This window comes from Thamnophis sirtalis, unplaced genomic scaffold (assembly GCF_051295495.1).
Source record: "Thamnophis sirtalis isolate CommonGarterSnake01/CBP01778 unplaced genomic scaffold, rThaSir2_p1.2 scaffold_3, whole genome shotgun sequence".
NCBI lineage: Eukaryota > Metazoa > Chordata > Lepidosauria > Squamata > Natricidae > Thamnophis > Thamnophis sirtalis.
The window spans coordinates 59853691-59868179 of NW_028261383.1; the positions used below are offsets into that span (position 1 = coordinate 59853691).

General features: G+C 39.1%; 1 protein-coding gene across 5 annotated transcripts in view; it reads left to right on the forward strand.

Annotated features, from left to right (window-relative positions):
• The window catches only part of GRIP2 (glutamate receptor interacting protein 2), a 273157-nt gene that overhangs the window by 203891 nt on the left and 54777 nt on the right, over positions 1-14489 (forward strand). For all 5 annotated transcript variants that reach the window (XM_087708944.1, XM_087708945.1, XM_087708946.1 and 2 more), the window contains exons 13-14: positions 7801-7946; positions 11383-11463. In XM_087708944.1, coding sequence (XP_087565070.1) covers positions 7801-7946; positions 11383-11463 — 227 coding nt within the window. The remainder of the gene's footprint in view (positions 1-7800; positions 7947-11382; positions 11464-14489) is intronic.

Genomic DNA, 14489 nt, shown 5'->3' on the forward strand with positions numbered 1-14489 from the left:
CTGAGCCTCCACATGTGCCCTTCATTTACCTGCATCCAAAATGGGACACATCGGGACTCCTGGGAGGGGAGGGGTGGGTGAGGCCAGCCAGGAGTGGGATCTGGAGGTTCTCCGAACTGCACAGAATCTTAGCTAGAGGTTCTGCTGAACCCCTAGCAGCCCACTCCTCCTCATATAACCACATCTCAGACGCTCAGAAACCAGCCCTCATTTATGGGCATTTGTAGCCTTTCATAGTCGTATGATCACATTTCACTGACTATTTTTTTGTCAAAAACTGAAAGTAAATGCCAGTTGTTGACAAAACCAACCCATAGCCAACCATTGGTTTGCTTCACAACTGTGGTGTTCATTTAATGACCACCCCAAAAAGGGTCATAAAATCAGGTCAGTCATGCGGGTGATTTGATTTACAATAGTCGCTACTTACAACTGTGATGGGGCGGGGGCTCCATCCATAAGTCAAGGACTACTTGTAATAAGTAAGGACAGGTATTGCTGTTGGGTGCAGTTTCAGCAAGTGAAAAGAAAAGATTTGTTTTGTTACTATTACCATTAATACATCCATGGTGAAAAATTGAATCAGAGCAAATAAATCCAGATTGGAGAAGAAAAATAGTTCATGTTATGATAAGATAATTTATTATCATAAAACTCTGTGTGCCAGACAAATTGTAACAATGAGGAAAGTTTTCAATGCTTTCAAACATATAGAATAGAATAACAGAGTTGGAAGGGACCTTGGAGGTCTTCTAGTCCAAGCCCCTGCTTAGGTAGGAAACCCTACACCACTTCAGACAAATGGTTATCCAACATCTTCTTAAAAACTTCTAGTGTTGGAGCATTCACAACTTCTGGAGGCAAGTTGTTCCACTGATTAATTGTTCTAATTGTCAGGAAATTTCTCCTTAGTTTTAAGTTACTTCTCTCCTTGCTTCTTGTTCTAACCTCGGGTGCTTTGGAGAATAGTTTGACTCCCTCTTCTTTGTGGCAACCCCTGAGATATTGGAACATTGCTATCATGTCTCCCCTAGTCCTTCTTTTCATTAAACTAGACACATCTACTTCCTGCAACCGTTCTTCATATATTTTAGCCTCCAGTCCCCTAATCATCTTGTTGCTCTTCTCTGCACTCTTTCTAGAGTCTCCACGTCTTTTTACATTGTGATGACCAAAGCTGGATACAGTATTCCAAGTGTGGCCTTACCAGGGCATTATAAAGTGATCACTTCACGTGATCACTTCATGTGATCTTGATTCTATCCTTCTGTTTATGCAGTCTAGAACGTGATGTGTATTTATGTTACATATTTTGTACTTGTCTTTTTTTCCCCAAGCAGCTCTTTTAGGAGCAGATATGATTGTAAAAATATATAATATTGGGAAGGGTTGTAATCCGAAGTACAAATTCAGATTGTGTTGTGTCTCATCTGTATTTGGTGAAGTTGAATTTGGTCTAGATTTTTTTTTTTTTGCCCCTTTCTTTCAGGACATTGTTGGACTAGGAAATTTGACAGACATCATAGTTGTAAAGTGAGCAGTTTATGTATATCTATGAGTGTGTGTGTTTGTGTACAATTAGATGTGTTGTCCCGAGAGGCATGGTATTTACCCAGTTGCTGTTATGCTTCTTCCAAAACAATGGCAGAGGGGCAAAACATGAGCATACTTAAATGGACGGTAACACACGTTTTATGATGTTTTTAGATGGAAGTTTAACAAAAAGAGATCCAACCTAGAATTAAGTGAGAACAAATAAATAGTGAAACTGCTTGCCTCCAAAAGTTGTGGGTGCTCCATCACTGGAAGTTTTGAACTTTCATCACTGGAAGAAGAGATTGGACAGCCATTTGTAGAGGGTGTCCTATTTGAGCAGCGGGTTGGACCAGACGAACTCCAAGTTCCCTTCTAACTCTGTTATTCTCTATTGATGGATGTCCATCCTACAGAAATGTTCCTTTGCTAGTTCTGCAATCCTCTATTCTTAAGAATTTGACAGTAGGATATAAACTGCACTAGATACGTTTGAATTCTGCTAACTACAGCGGTACCCAAAAGTAGCACGCAGACTTCCGTGCTATCTAAGTGCAACTATCTTTCTCTGAATTCTGGCTTGCTTATCAGGTGGAACATTTATTTGCTTCCATAAAATTGAAGCTGCAGTTTTTTCCAGTCAAGAAAAACATTGATATTTTATTTTCAGTGTATTCCATGAACCCTGAAAGTTTATATCTTGAGGCTGCACATGTGATCAGCCATTTATGATAATCCTCTTAGGACCCAATAAATCTTTGTTTTATCTAATTAAGCTGGTTAAGTGCAGAAAATGTGTTTCATAGTAGATTGTGTTCTGTTTGATAAGTTACAATTGGGGCAAGACTCATTTCTACCACCCAAACCTTGTAGTAAAATGAACTGTCATGATTTATTCTCAAAGGCCATGAAATACGTAACTCAGAGGAGTCCAGGAAGTGGGGTTTATACCTATAGAGGCTAAATAATTGTTGCTTTTAGAATTTGGAAACAAGGTCAGATTTGTGATAGATCCTCAGAAATTATTTATCCCAAATCAGACTCTCCTCCCCAAGGATGTTGGAGTTGCATGATATATGATGACTTTGCATAAAGTGCAGGATTGTCCTAGCTAATTTCCAGGATCCCTTACAACTCCAAAATTCAATGAGTTCTGCCTTGGTTTACTTTACAAAATAGTATTCCTATTGCTTCTACTTTTATGCTAGCTTCAATTATTTTGGGGATATGTTTCACTATGTGGATTTATTCTGTTTAATATTTGATGACATTGTTTGCCCTGTTGAATGAGCATGAAATATTTACTGAAAGGCAGATAGATACACTGAAAAACAATTTATATACAATTTTGGATTTAAAATGTCGAGATTATACACTGCATATACAGGCCTTTTGATCCAGTTAAAAATAATTCAAACAACATTTACATTGCACACACAGATAGAAGCCAAAAACAAAAAAACCACAGAAATGAAACTCTTTCACTCTCCAGATTTTCTTCTATGAATTTTAATTATGTGTTCTTCAGATATGGTAAGGCTTTTTGTTAAGTGGTTTACGTTACTCACTCAAGGATGTACAAAACATCTGTATTTTGCTAGCTGTCATAATATGACATAGTGGCTAAATTGTGGCCATGGTGCCATAGACACATTTGGCTACTAAAATTAAGGTTAGACTAGAAGACCTCCAAGGTCCCTTCCAGTCGTATGCTACTATAATTATGTGACATTTTCCAATGGTTGTTCTTGTTTTGTTTTGTTTTTGCTTTCATTCCTTGTTACTTCACATATGAAGTACTGAACTGCTATAATCTTCAGTTCAGCAAAAATTACAGTTTTCCCTCTAGAAACAAATCAGTTGACCCAATTTTATGTGAATACTTGGAAAGCTTGTTCTACAGGTTATTACTTACATGTGACGGGTGAGTGTGAGAATAGCTATCTTTGTAAAACTCAGCAGTTATGAAAAAAATGCCAACTCCTTTCCACTGCTTTTTCCACTGGATAAGTAAGAGAAATACCTGAAGGTAGAGTCACACCTTCAAATTCTTCTTAGCTAAATCAAAATAAAAGTATTTAGTAAAATAGTATTTTTTATTACTACTGTTGCTGATCATAAGGTTAAGGATGTGTGGAATTTTGCAAGGATGACCATGATGCATTGTATGCTTTCCATCTTCCACTAATAACACAACTGCTCTATCTTGAAACATTTGATCAAGCAGACACTCTTCATTAGAATAAAGACCAAATACTCTTTGTTTAAATTTAGCTGCAGATGCCATCTGGCCATGACAAATTTTCTCAGGCATTGAAGAATAATGCTGTAGGAAAGAGGCTTCTGTCTATCATTTAACTGGGAGGACACCCAAATAACACCAATGAGATTCAGCTATGTATTTTAAATCAACAACCTTCGTCCCTGATTAACAATAAAGTTCTCTTAGCGTTAGATACAGATTTTCCTGACCAGTCTTCATGAACATATATGAAATTGTCATATGCTTTGCAAGGGGCAGGGTGGCTCAGTGGCTAAGATGCTGAGCTTGTCAATCAGAAAGGTTGGCAGTTCGACAGTTTGAATCACTAGTGCCACATAACAGATGAGCTCCCATTACTTGCCCCAGCTTCTGCCAACCTAGCAGTTTGAAAGCATGTAAAAATGCAAGTAGAAAAAATAGGAACCACCTTTGGTGGGAAGGTAACAGCGTTCTGTGCACCTTAGGTGTTTAGTCATGCTGGCCACATGACCACAGAGATGTCTTCAGACAACGCTGGCTCTTCGGCTTTGAAACAGAGATGAACACCGTCTCCTAGAGTCAGGAACGACTAGCACACATGTGCTAGGGGAACATTTACCTTTATGCAAGGCTATCCATGAGTCTTCATATTTTTATTGTTGTTGAATATCAAGAGTGTTGTACTCTCTTATTGTACCCCAGTGAATTCTAAAAGTACTTAGTATGGGGTATGATATAATCTTTCTAGTATTCTAGCCACAACCTCAGGAGAACTAGCATTCATCTGTTTCATCATGCTATATTTCTATTCTAAGTGGCTCAATGTGCCTCCAAAGCACTGAACAACACAGATGAGGCCATGGAATTGGGAAGGAGGGAACAAGAATTCACCCAGGCAATCACATAATTCTTCTAAAGAAGTTGGAGCAGCTCCAGAGTTTGCAAACAGGAAAACAGTCCCCTATCTCTGCATTTGGGGACATAGCTATAGCAGTCATGATCAGTGGCAGGCAGGCAAGTACATTTGTGGCTCACTGTTAGCCCATCCTGCCTTCTTTGTTAGCAACAAATCTCGAGTAAGTAATGCATGCATGTAGTCTGTGTTTTAAATGGAATCAAAGAGAAAGATGGAGAAGGCAAATACCTACTATTTAAAAATTTAAAAAATGGTGATACATTTTTAATGGTTCTAGATTTTTTGTTAATGGAAAATTGTCATGATTCTGACTAACGAATCCAGAACTCTGAGACTGCAATCTTCCTCAAAGCATTTCTTTATTGGATACATTATATCGGCATTGTCAATTGTAAAACCAACCCCAAATCTTTCCCATAGTTTCAGTATAATTAAAATAGAAAATAACTCCCTTCTCAATTGTCACAGGTCACATTGTCCGATTATGTTAATTGGCAGGATGACCTTGGTTCTCATGAGAAAGCACTTTGTTGTGTCTAGAAAAGCATTCCATCCTCCTTTCCTCCCTCCCCACACTGTGTGGCAACTGAAGAACAAGAAAATGGCCCCTGCCAGGTTTGTTTCGAAGTTAACAGTGACTTTGTTCATATTCATCCTTCTGAAGATCTATATAAATCTCTGTGATATTCTTTTATTATTATTATTTTTAGGAAAAAAAGTGATCTTGTAAATGCAGCATCATAATTATATGTGATATCTTGCATCACTGTCTTTATTAAAGGAACAACCGGCTATAATTTCATTTCACAAAATGGTATAAAGCTGGAGGATTTGAGCCTTAATAGCCTATTAGCTCTTTTCAATCTACTAATAAGGGAAAGAAAATGTTTTGGACTCAGACAACCAAGATATAAAGCTTTTAAAATTTCAAAGTACTCTATTCTTGGGCTAAATCATATATTGATTCTTGATTTTTCCCCTATTGATTAGAAATGCAAAGATGTTTAGACAATTTTGCTAGAAGCTCAGTTCAAGTAATGGATTTTTTCCCAGTCTTTGAATGGTACATCAGAAACACTCAACAGAGAGAGCTGTTCCTGTGTTACTCAAAAGCTTCTCCAGCCTTTTTCAATATAATTACTAAATAGGAAGATCTTTATACATAAATAAATTCTTTTCTTTTAAAAGCATTAAGATTTACCCAGCCATTTATGAGTTGTGGTGTTTCTATGTGGTTTGCTACAGTTGCACATCATTTTTTTAGGATCTTCAAGGATAATCTTCACTCATTTTAAAATCCTGCCCCTGGATTATACTGTGGTTCCTATCCAAAACCTCTCTGTTCCTATATTCTGAGGACTGCTGCATCCACCTATTTATTGCTCAGTTTGTTTCTAAAACTGCCTTTGCCTCTTCTATTCAGAATCTCTTCTTGTGGCTTGATTCTTCCTCACTTTTGTAATCCCCAACTTATGATCTGTCATTCAAGGTTATAACAGTGTCAAAAAGGATGCTTTATGGCTCATAAAATCCCATCCTTCCTCCCTCCCTCCCTCCCTCCCTCCTCTCTCTCTCTCTTTCTCTCTCCCTCTCTCTTTCTGAAAAGTATCCATCTCACTATTCAGAGTGATTTTGATAATCATAAAGCATTGGTCCCCCTATCACACAATCACATTGATGCCACTTAGCAATGGCTCACATTTACAACGAATTGTAGTTTCCCACAATCACATGACTACAATTGACAATGTATTTTGTTGGTCCCTGTCAAAACGCACTCATTCAGGAGAAAGGATTTGCTAATGACCACATGATTCACTTAACGATTGCTTTAAAAATCATTTAAAACATGAGAGCAAGTCACGTGGATCCCTTGATTTATGACTGCAGTGACTTTTGATCAAAATCTCAGTTCTGGTTATATTTGTAATTTGAGGGTCATATGTAATTCTTTTTGTTTTTCTTCTGTTCCTGCTATCCCAAGTTTCCAAATGTGGAACTATCACTACAATAAATGTAAGACAACATTGTATAAAAAGTGTATCTTAAAACAATATAGTACTGACTTGGAAGTTGAATCATGGCAACTGGACTTCTTTTCTTTTTTGACTTGAAACTTTTGCTGCTTAACCAGGTAGCTTCTTCAGTCTTATATATAGAAATACAGCAATAGCGTTTCAAACTATTAAGGAGCATAAGGGTATATTTTGCTTCAAGGGGGAAAATAGGAAGAAAAAAAAGTTACCTGATTTGCTGAAGCACTGAAGTGAGCTGAATAAGCTGCAGCTTGCAATACTGCAGATATCATGTGACTTTTGGTGTCATTAGTCTGAATGACAGTGGGGTCAGGAATGGTTAATTGGATTGCTGTAAGATTAAAGTATGCTTCAAAACAGCTTTCACATAACACTAAAGTTAGCTTTAATGTATCTTTGTATATGTAGAAAGTCATGAAGAAACTGTAGTTACAAAAACATGTGTTGAACCCCAGAAGTAGCAGCATTAGAAAGAAGCTCAGACAGGCTCCAACCTAATTCACTCGGGTAGAAGAGAGCGGGAAGAGTATCAGATTTTGAAGATATTACAAGTAGTCCATCCATGTGTATGAATCCCCTCTTACTTGACTGTCTCAAATATGTAAGCTTTCATATTGGATTCCCCATCAGTCTTGTTCTTTGATGTCATGGGAAAGGGGCTACATCAGGGGTGCCAAACTCAATTTCATTGAGGGCCGCATCAGGGCTGTGGTTGACTTGGGGGGGGGGGGCGCTGAGTAAGCATTGCTGACTGGGTGGGTATGGCCAACTGGGTGGGCATGGCCAGATTGATGCCACTCCCCAAACTGCTGGCATGTTTCCTCTTCTCATTGGGTAGACTGGGTCAAAGTGACATGGGTAAACAGAGCTGAAGTGATGCAGGTAGACCAGTTGAAGTGATGTGGGTTGGCCTCTTATAGTTTTAAGGATGGCCCCATGGGCCAGATCTGACCACATTGCGGGACAGATCTGGCCCATGGGTCTTATGTCTGACATCCCTGGGCTGCATAGTCTTGATAAATGTCTTTTTTTTCTTGACTTCTCCCAACCTCCTTCACCACTCTTCATTAAAGGTGTGGCCTTCTACAAGTTGGAGACAGAGTACTTTCCATCAACAGCATTGCAACTGAAGATGGGACAATGGAGGAAGCCAACCAGCTGTTGCGAGATGCAGCACTTACGAATAAAGTCGTGTTAGAGATTGAATTTGATGTGGCAGGTATGGTTTTTTTTTCCCCTGCTTAATCCCGATTTTAATTTTTTAATTACATTGTTTTGTTTTCAATATAGTTAGCAGCAGCATAGAACAGTAGACATTGACCAGATTATTTTATTGACCCAGAGACTAGACATGATGCATGATCTTGATGTATTGGGCAACTATATTGATTTCTAAAGCCAGAAACAATGTATGCCATATATAAACTTCCAAATATGTATCAACAGTTAAGTAGAAGTACATTAAGAGAAGTCGGTTTGATTAAGGGAAAGACAAACAAATAATGGCAAAGCAATGTTTTGAGCAGATTAAATGCCAGAATTCTTCAGATGGCAGATAGTTTGGTTGGAAAGTATCTCAGACTGGTAAAATTTCTGTTGATTAAAAATAAATTACTTGTGAATAGTCTGATTCTGTCTAAAAACATCATTCATTTTTATAAGAAATAAGTAACTTTTTCCAAATTTCTGACTCAGTTCGGTTCACCGGACATAGGAATGAGATAAAGTATAATTGTGGATTTATGACCACAATTAGGACAAGAATTTCCATTGCTAAAGAATGGAGTAGTTAAACGGGTCACCACCAATTTTACAACCTGTTTTGCTGCAATTGTAAAGCAAATAACTAGTTAAGGGAATCGCATAGTTGTTAAGAAAATCCAGTTTCCCCCATTGACTTTGCATGTCACAGACCAGCTGGGAAGGTCACCAATGGCGATCACATGATCCCAGGATGCTGCAACTGTCATAAATACATGCCAGTTGCCAAGTGCCTGAATTATGATCATGTGACCATGAGGATTGTTGCAATATGAGGATTGGTTGTCTCTTTTTCAATGCTGTTGAAACTCTTCATAGTCACTAAATGAATGTTTTTAAATTGAGGACTATATCTATAGTTTCTTCTATCACCGACAATATTTATTATGCCTCTGCATAGGAAGTACTCCTTTCACACCCTACTACAAATTTCTGAATGAAGATAAGAGATGGTGACCACATGAGGGTTCTTGGTGAACCTCATGATGGCCCGCAACTGAATTTGGATCTTCTGATTTTAATTAGCACTTTTACAATTGCACTATGTTGTAACTAACAAAGGCGGGAAAGTGTTATTCAGAGTCAATTAATGTGATTATGTTTAGTTATAGAAGACACCGGAAGTTACTGGGTGGGACACCTATATAGCTCCAGTTTTCATTTCAGTTAATGGCTCCTCCACTCTCCATGTTCTCAGCTGCTGGCCCCTTTTAGACTGCTCCCGTCATTAGATAATTGCCAAAGCTCTGATGTGTCTATAGTTGTAAAATGAAAAATGGCTAAATCTCAGAGGAAAACTAATAGTTTCTTACTTAATTTGATCTTGCTAAAATAACTGGGATTTTATAGAATAAAATTATAGTTCTAGAATAAAGTTAAAGAATCTGAATGGCAAAGTCCTAAAAAATTTTTTCCCCCCAATTGGTGAGACCAAGAAAGGGAAGAAGAAATCACTTGCACACAACTTCTCCTTTCAGAAATGAGCCTTTGTTTTGTAGATGCCGATCTACAAAAATGCTGAATATATTTATACAGTTTAGGACCCACCTTTCTGCATGTGGAATGCTATGTATACATAAACATTAATCTAATGAAAGTCTTTATTACACTTAACAGTTCAAACAGAAATTAAACTAAATGCAAAAAGATGTCACACATAATTTTAAATGTACAGGTAGTCCTTGTCTTACAATTTGTTTAATAGCCATTTGAAGTTACACTGGCACTGGGGGAAAAAAGTGACTCATGACACTTTTCACACTTAAAATCGTTGCAGTATCCCTGTGGTCATGGGATCAAAGTTAAGATGCCTAGCCTAGCAACTGGCAGGTACTTATGAAGGTTGCCGTGTCCCGTGGTCATGTGATCCTCTTTTGCAACCTTCTGACAAGCAAAGTCAATGGGGAAGCCAGATTCCCTTAACAGCCATGTTACTAACTTAACAACTGCAATGATTCATTTAGCAGCTGTGGCAAGAAGAATCATAAAATGGGGCAAACTCACTTAACAACTGTGTTGTTTAGCAATAGAAATGTTGGGCTCAATTGTCGTAAGTTGAGGACTACTTATAAATGTCATCTGTGTTATACTGTTTCCCTAAAAATAAGCCCTCCCCAAAAATAAGCCCTCCATGAAAATATTGCAACACAGCAACAGTCGTGAGGTGACTACATTCACCACCTCTGCACCTCAAAAATAATAAGACCTGTTTCTGTTTATTATGTTTATTAGTCTTGTATGCTGCCCACTCCCGAAGGACTCTGGGCGGCTTACAATAAAAAGGGGAAAGGGAATAAATAAGACAAACAGCAAATTTAAAATACAACAACATTCATAGATTACCGTGGGGCTGGATACTTCAACAGCCCCTGGCCTACCGGAGCAGCCAGGACTTAGTGGCTTTACGGAAGGCCTGGAGGGTCGTAAGGGTCCAGATCTCCACGGGGAGCTCGTTCCAGAGGGCCGGAGCTGCAACAGAGAAAGCTCTCCCCCGGGGGGTCGCCAGCCGACATTGGCTGGCAGATGGAATCTGGAGAAGGCCTAGTCTGTGTGATTGGATCAGTCTTTGGGAGGTAATTGGCAGGAGGCGGTCTCTCAGGTACCCAGGTCCGATGCCATGTAAGGCTTTATAAGTAATGACTAGCACCTTGAGGCGCGTCCGGAGACCAATGAGTAGCCAGTGCAGCTCGCGGAGGATAGCTGTAATGTGGGTGTACCTAGGTGCACCCACGATCGCTCGCGCGGCTGCGTTCTGGACTAACTGAAGTCTTCGGACACTCTTCAAGGGCAGCCCCATGTAGAGTGTGTTACAGTACCTCCCTGAAAATAAAGCCAAGCGCATATTTCAGGGGTCAAAAGAAAATAAGAACATGTCTTATTTTCAGGAAAACACAGTAATATTGATCTGACTGTACTAGACTAAATACAGTAAGGAAATATTCATTAAGACACAACTTCTTTTGAGCTATTAGAAAATATTACAGAAAATGTAAGGCAGCTTCATTCATTATGATCTTCCCATTAATTCTGCCCAAACCTCTTCTATCTAACAATGTTCTGGAATCCAACATGATCTGGCCCAATTGTTTTGCAGGTTTTGATTCCAGTAACAGTAAATTCTAGTATGAATACAAAGGTGTGCCTATAGGAAAGCCACTGAAAACTGAGAAGTGACTCATGTCAGTGGTCTTTCATCAAATACTTTTTCCAATGCCAAAGTAAACTTTGTGCTACACTTTATACACTATACTAAACTTTGCACTTATCTTCACATATTGGAAATTTTAGTACAGGTAGAGATGGTACATGGTACTTTAGTACAGATAGACAAAGCAACCAACTCCGTGACCCTCTGGTTTGATCTTGCCCTTTTAATTGGTCTTTTTGTTCCACAGAATCTGTCATTCCAAGCAGTGGTACCTTCCATGTGAAACTACCTAAGAAAAGGGGTGTGGAACTTGGGATCACTATCAGTTGTAAGTATTTCTAAATTACAAGCTGCATTTGCCATTTTCTTTTCTACAAGAGAATGTTGTGAAGATGATTTCCTGCATTAATTTTTTTCAAGGCGCATTTGCTCACCAAGTGTAGAGTCAGTTCCCTCCTAGTGATTGGTAATGTCTTCTAATATCATCCAAACATTAACATGCTGATATAGCAGTAATGAAGACAAGCTGTATATTGGCTTTACAATGTTTGGTTGGTGCTATAAAATCTCCGCTGCCAAGATTTTCTAAATTGTGTCCACAAGAACTGTTAAGAAAGAGTTTCAGATCAGTTTCAGTGGTGCTCATTTCTAAAATGATAATAGCTTTTTTTTAATGTTAGATTTATATTTGGCCTCTCGCTAGGAGTCCCAAGGGTTCATGTATTGCACATCTTCTTCCAATGTTCCCCATAACAATCTTGTAGGATAGATTCAACTGAGGAAGTGTAACTGGCCCAAAGTCACCTGTGACCTTTCCAAATAGAGGCAAAATTTGAATCTAGATATCTTGGTCCTAGTTCGACACTTTAATCATTAATAACACTTTAATCATTGGATTTGGATTTTTGGATTTAACTTTATTTGTATGCCGCCCTTTTCCCTGAGGGGACTCAGGGCGGCTCACAATTCAGGGGGAGGGAAGGACAAAACAAGTTATACACATGAAGACAATACATCGTTAAAAAAGCACAACAGTCATACTATTCGGGTGGGGTTGAAGTCTTTAGTCCCAGGCCTGTCGGGACAGCCAGGTTTTAAGGGCTACGCGGAAGGTCTGGAGGGTGGTGAGGGTACGAATCTCCATGGGGAGTTCATTCCATAGGGTCGGAGCAGCCACCGAGAAGGCTCTCCTCCGGGTAGTTGCCAGTCGACATTGATCGGCTGATGGAATTCGGAGGAGGCCTAATCTATGGGATCTTATTGGCCTAGTGGAGGTAATTGGCAGTAGGCGGTCTCTCAAGTACCCAGATCCAATACCATGAAGGGCTTTGTAGGTAACAACTAGCACCTTGAAGCGCATACACCATAATCACTACACCATATCAACTGCATTGTTTTGATATGCATACTATTTCAGACAAATTTTAGGAAGTACTAGGTCAGAGTGTTGGCTGACCTTTTTAGCACTGAGTGCTGAAATGGGAGCATGCACATGCGGGCGGCGGAGCTCGGGAAACCAAAAGAGCAGTTCCCTGGTGCATATGTGTGGGAGTGCCAGAAACCGGAAGGACAGTTCCCCATATGCACATGCCAGGAAGCTGAGCTTCCGGTTTCCGGCATGTGCATGCATGCCAGTCACCTGGTCTTCTGGTTCCTGGCATGCATGCATGTGCAAAGAGCAGCTGGCCAGCACACCAGACCCCAGAAGAGCAACAGGCAATGATTGGCATGCCCGGAGAGATGGCTCTGCGTGCCACTTTTGACATGTGTGCCATAGGTTCACCATTACAGTACTAGGTGCTCTCTAAAATTAGTGAAATATCATTGCATTATTGTGTACTCCCAGCCTCGCAGCATTGGAAGGATGGAAAGGAGTTTCTGCTAAAATACAGCTCTGAACCCAAGTAGAAACTCCTATCTGAGTCACTTTTTATTTCCTAACTCACACATTCTGAGGAATGTGTAATTGAATGGATTATAAAGCAAACATTATGCTTTAGAGTAATGTTCCTGTTCAATTGCTCAGCTGTGCTATCCGAAGGAATATTCTGTGCTTTTCCCATGAGTATTCTAACTTCAAGTATCAGTAGACTATTTCCATCAATGGTGGGTTTCAATTGATTTTCCTACTGGTTCGCTCATGTACATGTGCACTTGCTCACGCGCTTGATGCTTCTGCACATGTGCAGAAACATCTGAGCAGGTGGGCAGAGCCTCCCATCACTGCCACTACCTGTTCGCCTGATCCAGGGCGAACGATCAGAAACCCACCTCTGATTTCCATGCATATGAGAATTTTCATGTACACTTTTATTGGTGTTTCTGCACATGCTGACATTCCCCCAAATATCACTGAAGCTTCCCTCTTCTTAATGAATAATGGTACTGGATTATAGAAGGATTGGAATCTGAAAGATGACAACTTCTGTTAAAATATACAACGGCGCTACAAAATGATGTACCACATTTGGAAACATAGACTCAATTATTACTAAAGAACCTCTATCCCAATAATACATATGTTTAACTGAGAATCAAAGAAGCTGATTGAGGGTTAAAAAGCTATGAATAGATTAAAACAGTTTAATGAGAGCTTTGTTGCAGTAGCTTGTTCAAGGTCTGCTTGGGAGAGGTATAATTGAAAGTTATAATTTTCTCCAATAGTCATCAAGGGCTTTCACCCTTGTAATATAATATGTATTAAAAGTATCTGAATTTATCACTGGGTCAAGGGAATGCAAATATTTTCTTTGAATGTGACAAAGATTTCATGTAATAATGTCAGATTTCCATAGGACATAGTATATTTCAGGGGCAGGAAAGTCAGCTGGGCCTTTCAGCTTTCCTGGCTGATGATAAGCATGAATTCCTAATCTCAAGAGTTGAGCAATAGCAAAACAAAATGGATTTTCTCTCACTAAACTGGACTATTAATCAAAAATCTCTGATCCTTCTCAGAGTGTCTTGGGAGGTTTTCAAATGAAACTGGTTGCATTTAGAATTTGAACCACTCAAAAGTGAATGCATGTTGAGGATATTTTTTTTTAACAAATGGATGCAGCTTGGTTTAAAAGCCTTAGTAGCTTCTAAACATATTTTCATTGACAACATTTACTTTCGAGTAAACAGACCTTCTTGAGCAGTAATTGATTTATATGCAGGCTGCTGTTCTTTTCTAATTTGAACCTTAAATGTATTTTTTCCTTTGCCTATTTTTCCTCAGATCTTCAATTTGGGGGGGGGAGGGGATTTAATATTGTCCTTTTCCAGTCTGATTATTTTTCTTTTTTGAAATGTGATCATAGTTGTATTAAACTTGGTTTCAGTACACACATTTCCCCAATGCCTTCATGT